This window comes from Ctenocephalides felis, unplaced genomic scaffold (assembly GCF_003426905.1).
Source record: "Ctenocephalides felis isolate EL2017-DRISC unplaced genomic scaffold, ASM342690v1 CF-g0.4_SCAFFOLD_01604, whole genome shotgun sequence".
NCBI classification, from domain to species: Eukaryota; Metazoa; Arthropoda; class Insecta; order Siphonaptera; family Pulicidae; genus Ctenocephalides; species Ctenocephalides felis.
Genome location: NW_020537758.1, coordinates 19,225,135 through 19,234,115, shown reverse-complemented (window position 1 = coordinate 19,234,115; position 8,981 = coordinate 19,225,135). Strand labels below are relative to the sequence as shown.

At 26.4% G+C, this 8,981-nt stretch overlaps 1 protein-coding gene and 1 pseudogene across 1 annotated transcript in view; one reads left to right on the top strand and one right to left on the bottom strand.

The window, feature by feature from the left end:
- Window positions 1-1,718, bottom strand: part of LOC113373480 (tyrosine aminotransferase-like) — a 6,185-nt gene extending 4,467 nt beyond the window's left edge. Inside the window, exon 1 of the mRNA XM_026613774.1 lies at window positions 1,695-1,718. Coding sequence (XP_026469559.1) covers window positions 1,695-1,718 — 24 coding nt within the window. The remainder of the gene's footprint in view (window positions 1-1,694) is intronic.
- A 75-nt stretch (window positions 1,719-1,793) lies between these two features.
- Window positions 1,794-5,225, top strand: LOC113373479 (annotated as a pseudogene).
- Window positions 5,226-8,981: the final 3,756 nt, after the last annotated feature.

The window sequence follows — 8,981 nt, the reverse complement described above, 5'->3', positions numbered from 1 at the left end:
AACACTGTACATAACCTTGATCTGGTATTTCGTCAGAATGTGTATTGAATGTATATTTATTAGCATTTGGAGTATTTAATTTATCTCTTGTAAAATTTTTTTTACCTTATAAATGATAGTCTTATGAAAAAAGTACCTTGAATCCAAATTTAATGATTTTTTTATGAACTGTATATCAAGGTATGAGGCATCTTCATTCCGAATCTACTCTGATTTACCTCAGATAAATCTCAGAAATTTTAAAACAATGAAAAATAATTATTTGACACTGACATCCGTCAGTTTATGTCGTCTTTGGTGACTGGCATTTTCAAGTGTCTGTCATATTCATGAGCGCTTCAGAAAATTCGAGGGCTCTTTCATTGTACAAGTATATGACTCGAGAGCTTCTTTCGCGAGAGAAGCAGAAGTTTGCGAACAATGGATGAAGCCAACGGCGAAGCGAAAATTTTCGCCCCATTTGGAATTAATGTGCACCATATTAATAAATGCATTTGGGAAAAGTTAAAAATAATCGATAAAAAATTTACTATTATTTTATATATTAGTAATAAAATAGCAGATGATTTATGTAATCGAATTGAGAAAATTAGTTAATTACTTAACTAGAACAAATATTTAGGATAACAATGTGAATATGATTGAAAACAAACAAACAAGAATTTTTATATTTTAATATAGTAAAACCAATTTGGACGTACGGAATACAGCTTTGGGAACCGCGCGCAAATACAACATCGCCATAATTTAAAAATTTCAAAATGAGATTTTGAAAGAAATTATAAACGCACCCATGTATGTCCCAAATTGGTTGGTTCAAACAGATTTGAACATAAACAGTTAATGAAGAAATGAAAAGTTCAGTCTGAAATACAAGGATATAATACAGAATCACCCAAACATTATGGCCAAAATCTTAATAAAAAAACATGGCATTGAATGGCTCAGAAGAAAACGGACCATTTTTGATATTCTTTAGTAATCCTATAATATGTAAAATTACATCAGGACTACATCTGTAAGCTAAACATCTCGAATCGGATCACCACTGGGTGACCATTCGACCTTTTTTCATAAACCATTAAAATTACTGAATGTTGTTTATAACTACAGATTATATTTATATATTTACCCAATTACTTGGCACAAAAGTTTTCTCAGAAGCGCGCTCAACCAGACTAAAACGAAAAATTCCCAATGATCTCATAAACTTGTAAACGCTAACATTATTATTATTATTATTATTTTATTATTATTATTATTATCTTACTATTTCCATTATTGTTATTTTGTTATATTTATTATTTTTCTAGTACTATTTTATTATTCAGAAATTTATTTATATTATTTATTAATTTTATTTTATTGTTATTTGCTTCTATTTTATATTAAATCATCATATTACTGATATTATTTTTATGTAAATTTTATCCTTTACTTTCTTATTTATTTAAATTTATGTATTATTTATCAATATTACTAGATGTTAATTATTTAGCAGTTGTAATAAATATTGAAATTATAAAAAAAATTATATATTTATTAAAAAAAAAACACAAAAATAAATTCAGTCACGGTAGTGACAGTCTCCATAACAGCTAGACTATATGATTATGGCATAGGGTCCAAGGGAGAAAGCTGTAGTATGTTTTATTTGAACATGCTCCCACTTTTGCATTTAGTCAGCGCTTTACATTAACTTGATCTGTAGACCGCATTACTTTTAAAGATTAAAAAAAAGTTTCTTTAGAATTGCGTAAAATTCTCTAAACATCTCAAATCCTATCATCGAAATGACCAAAATTATCACAAGAAATCTTTGTGTGCAGATAATAAGCTTAAATTTCTTTGTACTCCAGGTGGACTTTGGAGAAGTTTTTATCCCCCCAGACCTAGATGTGCCAAACCACGAGTTCTGCCCGAATTCAAACGTCTCGCACATGCGCTACGATCTGGTAATATAAGTGTTCTGGATGCCAAGACGTTCTACATCCCTAATTTACATTACGATGGTGCAGGCCCTGATGCCTATTTCTGGGTTGGAACTGGACCAGAACCATCAGAAATGGGGATTAAGGTAGAAAAATTAAAATTAATCCACAATTTCAAATATTGATTTAAATTTTTTTTGCATAGGTTCCAAATGAAATGGGTTCTCTGGAACCATTACGGGGTTACCAAGGTGAAGATATAGAAATTCAGCTGCCTGGAAATTTAACAGTTTATGATATAGATTGGTTAGCAATGTGGTGTGTTCAGTATAGACATAATTTTGGACATGTCATGATACCGAAAGATTTAGATGTACCTCCAGCGTTGGGACAGACTAAAATAACGGTGAGTAAAATAGAATAGAAATTGAGTAACTAATTTAATTTTTAGTGATGAAAATAAATATCAAAAATGCTAAGTATTTAAAAAATTATTCATATAAATGTGTTTTATACATTAAACAAAATTTTGTTAAAACTTTGCAACTTATCATATGTTTACGTTTCACTGCTAGCCTTCTTGGTGTATAATCCGGTAAGTAATGTTGTATTAATGAAATCAAAATATCGAAAATATAATTAAGACTCATATAAAATTAAAAAATTGATAACGAAAATATTATTTAAACTAAAAATTAACTTTTATTATAGACAAGCACAACTATCAAACCAATCACAAATACAAATTGCAGAGAATTTTTGGATAGACGATTACAAGTGCGATGGGAAGTACAGGTTTGTTAATTTATATCATTAATTATCTTTAAAATAAAATTCATAAATTAATCACAGTATGCACTAATAATATTTATTAAAAATAAAATTTGTTTGTTTCATAATATATGCATACCTTTATGAACTAGATAATTATCATATTCAACCAGATGAATGAGATAATTGCAACTCAATTTAATATTTTATTAATATTTATCATTTTATCCATTATAATTAATTGAAATATTCAATAAAATAATTAAATAATATGAAATACCATTATTTTGAAGGGTGATTATATACAAATAGAACTATCTGCCCGAATTGAAGAAAAGGAATGGGCTGCTTTCGGTTTATCTGGCAAACAAGGAGCTCCTCAAATGAAAGGTACTGGATTTTGATAATTTGTCATAATATTCATTAACCAATTATGTGAAAACGATCTTAAGTATTAGAAATATTAAATATAAAAAAAAAATAGGTGCCGATGTAACAGTAATCCACTACGTTTCAAACGAGGAAAATTTCTACGCCACAGATTATTATTTATCAGACTTGGCCCAATGTGATGGCAAGAAAGGAGCTTGTCCTGACGAACGTATTGGTGGTAGAAACGACGCCAAAGTTGGTAAATAACATCACATTAACATAATAAAAGAAATAAATTATTACAATAATATCAATATATAATATTATGATATAATTTCTTTATTTAAGTTCGAGGTACTCGAAGAAACGGCGTCACTTCGGTCACTTTTAGGAGACCTTTGCAGACTAACGAGCCTGTAAATGATCTTCCTTTCCGTGTTGGAGGATCTGGACAAAATGCACAGTCTGTGATAGCAGCCATTGGGCCTTTGAATTCGAGAAGAGAAGTCAATAAGCATAATATTCGCGATCATTCGACTTATGACCAGAAAATTGATTTTTCTGCTACGGTAACCATATAAAATTACTATTTTTAAATGAGTACGAGAGTATTTTTCATACTAATCGAATTTAATTAAATTTCAAATGTTTCTAAAATTCAGTAACAGACTAGTTTTTTACAAGCATCTTCTTTTATTATTTTTGTAAGTTCAGCAATATCAAAAACTATTTTTTTTCAACAGGATGATCATCAGTGTACAGCTTCTTTATATGAATTATCGGAAGCTTCGGTATACACAGCTTGGGAACCTATGACTTTAGTGGCTTCTAGAGATACAGTGAATAACACATTCACTGCCAGAATAGGACCGACCGGAGGAAAACGGGGATACACACCAATTACAGGTGCAAATATTGAAAAATTTATCTCAAAAAAGATACTTAAGACGGACTACCTGCCTGTCCAGGAATATGGCGTGATTATAGATATTTTATACCAAAATTTAGAGAATGTTGCAATAGATTTGATTATCACAATACACTCTTAAAGGCAATTTCAAGATATATTTAGTTTAAGAAAATTCTCACCTACATAGACTCATTTTTTGTGACTTTTTTATTTGTGGTTGGAACTGTCGAGTAGAAACTATTACTAAATATTAAATTTCCTTTAGGTCATCCAAGTTGGGGTATTGCATGGTACATCAATGATATGTTGATACCAGAATTATATTTGGAACGTGGTCAAACATATACTTTCATTGTTGAAGGAGGAAATGATAGAACAAATCCAGCTAGGTATGGATAAAAATAATTTTATTATACCGTATGAATTAGTGGATATAATTTAAATATAAGAGCACCTGACCTTTTGCATACACTGAGATAATTATATAGATATAAATTAAATTTTCAGATACCATCCATTCTACATATGCGATTCAAGTGAAGGCGGTTATGGACAAAAAACTGATTTGGAGCAAATGAAGCAAAAAGTTTATGCAGGAGTAGATTTTGATATGGACGGTTATCCTTATCCAACAGCAGGTTAATTTCTAAGATACTTCAGTAATATTATCTAGAATATTTATTTATATTCAAATAATATGCAATATTATAGCTGGAAGATATTGCGAGTGGATACATAAAACAGTAGACAGATCTGCCGAATTCGAATCCTTCCAGGAATTTAAGGAAACTTTGTCTTTGGAGTGTGTTGGCGGTGAACCAGCTGTTTTAACCTGGACAGTGCCGATAGATGCACCTGACTTATTATACTACCAGGTAAAGTAAAAAAAAAATTAATACGACAAATTAAATCCAGTAGCCCTAGTTTAAAATCTGGAGTATGCAGCATAACTGCCCCTACTAAATTTGGGTGAATTTCTAATATAAAGGAATTATTTGATACAATCCATGTTTTTTGCTGATAAGAAATAATTCAAATTCATTTACAATTTTGATTTATAGTGTTACACCCATAACAACCTCGGCTGGAAAATCAACATTGTGGATCCAGGCCGATCACCTCGAAAAATCGTCGGTGTGAGCAAAGCACCCAGCATTTCTCAAAATGCATCATGGCCTTTAGCAGCTTTAGCATTTATTATTACCAGTCTGATACGAGGATTAAATGGAATCGAGGAATGACAACCGAATAATGATGAATATCAGTAATCCTTACGAGTGCTTCTATCTAAGGCTATGAGAAATAGCTACATTGAAACTAATTTCAACTAGAATGGATGGAAAAATCATGATTATTGGATTGTTTTATTAATTAAACATTTATTCAAGTTTACTACAACAAATTATACACATTATGCTTCGTGTATAAATAAAATTCTATATAAAATACTGGTCTGGACAAATTTCATCAAATATAGCCTTGCCTTAACACTTACCAAACTCAGCAATTTTTTTTTGTTATTGATACTAATATATAAATACAATTTTCGGATTTTTTATATGTTACAATTATTCAATTACAACTGTTCTAGTTGAAGTTAGTAAATAAAACTATTAGCGCACACAAAGGATGAATTTTACAACCAATGCATATATCAATGGAAAAACATATCCGCCGTGCAGCGTATATGATTGAAAAACAATTTAATCCTACAAAAGAATTTTTTTAAAGTCTAAAATAGTAGTATTTATATTCGTCAGACTGGTAAAAATAAATGCTAAATATATACCAAGAACAAAATCTAACAACTTGAACTGTTACACGTGAATCTTTCAAGATTCTTATACGATTCTTATAGGACTTGTACTAATCTTTATACATTGTTTGAACAATCTCATATATTTTGTTACATTATAATATATGAGTTCGTTAATAATTAATTGAAAACTCTCTTATATATATATCCAAAGTATCTAAAGTATCTTATAAAATTCTCTATAGTAGCTTTATGTGCTGAGTTTTCTATAGATTTGAACAAGACAGATACATATTTCGGAAACAAAAAATAAAATTAAGATTATAAGGGGTTTTCAATTTAATGTAAGAGCTGTATACATATATATTATTTTTGTTTGAATATTTTCATAGAAAAAGTAATTTGTTATTGTTAACGTGTTTAGCTATATTGCACATTAGTGCAATATTTTTTTTTTTAATTTGTCATAATTTTTTTCAGTCCTAGTATATAATTTTGAAATAATAAATGCTTATTAAAGCATTTATTATTTTAAAATTATATACTAGGATTAAATAAAACGACAATTAAAAAAATACTTATTTTTAATAATTATATTGAATATTTAAAGTATTTTCTAATAATCTTTACCTATGAGTAAATTACCGCTATTTTTATTTTTAAACTTAAATTTTAAAAGAATTATTGAAAATGTTTATTGACCTAAAAATGTATTATAGCAAAACAATTTATAATCATCATATTTTAAAAATTGACGATTTTAAGGATTGATCTAATTTAATATGAATTTGTTGTTTTATTAATACAAAAAGCTTGATTCAAGAAGGGATAATAAAAATCTTGGACCTCAAGATTTAAAAAAATGAGATTTTTTAACATTTACGAAATTTAACTGAATTTTGACAATAATATTGAACTCAGTAATGTATGACAATAAAAATACTAGTATTAAGCTATAAATAAATACTTTAAGTATGAGAAAGCATATAAATTATATGGTACCAATTGCAAAATTAATAAGAAAATAATTTTTTTTATTGATTTTAAAAAACATCCAAAAAAATGCATTTTTAATAATTACTTCTATTTTATTTTAATAGGATTTTTCTTGATTTCTTTTTATAAAAATAAGAGTGTTATGGATTTTTTTCATTTGGTCAGCTGAAGCTGATTTTGGCTTTTGTTTACCACAAAACCAATTTGTATATTATTTAATATTTTAATTGGAATATGATTTTTTTGCAATTGGTACTGAATTTAGGATGAATTCGAGTTTTCATTCAAAATGCTGCGCGACACTTTACTCTATTTTTAGGCTTAAACATATTGTAATATTTAAAACATTGATATAAAAATGATAATAATTAATGTTAAGGAATTGTTAAGAATATTTCGATGTAGGTTTGTTCTTGTATATTTAGATCTAATTCAGATTTTAAAAAATGTGATAAATTTGAGGGTTTTGACAATAAACTTGTTTAATAGGATTTTAATATTATGACAATAATATATATTTAATATTTTCAATCGAAAGTATTAAAATTCAATGAATATATGCAAAGTGTCGAAATCTAAGCTTGAGGAGATTTGTCGATTTGTTATTTGTGAAGTATTTGCTAATATTTACTCTATTTGCAAAAATACTATAATTTATATGTTTATATCAAAATTCAAGCTTGAAACCAAAATCGTACTGATTTCAAAAAATAATATTATTACCCAAAAAATTATTTTTTATCACTCTCGATTTTTGATATAAATGTATACACAAAAAAATTTAACTATATTTAGTGTTGCAATAAACAAAATTAATTAAAACGGTTACTTAATTTTTATTATGTAAATGTAGGCTCTAAAATAATTATATTATAAAACATAATATTCGATATTAATTAATAATGTTAATTACAATAATACTTATAGCCCGGGATAAAATGTCAGATTTTATATTACGTTAAGATTTAAACATTGTTTTTTATAAAATAATTATATAATCATTTTTAAATTTGTTTAAATTTATTATAAAAATCCTGTAATTTCTGTTATTAATAATTATTATACTGTTAAATATTTCGTTGCTTAGATATAAGATAAGATATTATCTATGACAATACTAATTTATGTGATTGAATTTGAAATTAATTAACTTCATGCAAAAACTAACTAAATCAATTAAATTTAATTTTTTTGTACCTTATAAAAATTACCATTTATCTATATCGTTAATTTTAAATATTTTACAAAAATTAATATTTATAGTTTATAGTTTTAATTTTATAATCAGCAAAACTTTAATTTTTTTTAGAAAATTTACGATGTGATTAGAGCCTTGAGAATATGAATGTATTATAAAGCTCAAATATATTCTATTTGTCGTGTATATAATTATTAAAGATACAAAAATCAATTAATATAAATATTCAAGAATGAACAGGAATTTTAACAAGAAGCAATTTTAAATGAATTTACATTGAACGAACCGAAAAATCAATTTATTCAGTACAAAATAGAATATAAAATAATTTTTATGACAATAATTTGTGTACAAAAAGAATTAGAAGTTTTATTGGAGAACATAAAATATTTTGGCTTTATTGAAATAGTTGACATTAATTTCGTTAGTGACAAATAAATAAATTTTAATAATGCTCAATGATTACATAACTATTTATTAATATTTGTTGGATATATATTATTATTAACCATTTATTTAAAATTTAATACGATCCTGAAATAGTTGTGTAATAATAATGTAGGTCTGATATTTTTGATACAGTATCTAATTTATGATTTTTAGGTAAATTTCTATTTAAATTTTGAAATCTTTGAAATCTATTGTTGTTAAAGAAATTAATGTCTCATAACATTTTTATATTGCTTCTTATCATGCTAGATATAATTTCAAGCAAAATTACATATATAACTGAAAAGTATACAAAACGTAGTATAAAGTCATTAAAATTATTTTGCAAGAATTCATAATAATATCCAAATTTTACGAGTCATTCAAATATTTAGATAGGTGAAAAAATAGTAAAAATCTATAAAATCAATGTAGTTGTCAAGAAACATTTGCTATAAAAATTTAAGTAATTAAAAGACAATAATTATAGTTGTAAGAATGTGCAGATATAACAGTATTACTTAAAAATAATTGTGGATAAATAATAGCATGCACTTTTATATTATTCTTTACTAATAACATACAGTGGGGATTTTTGTTTGAAATTTGAATAATTTA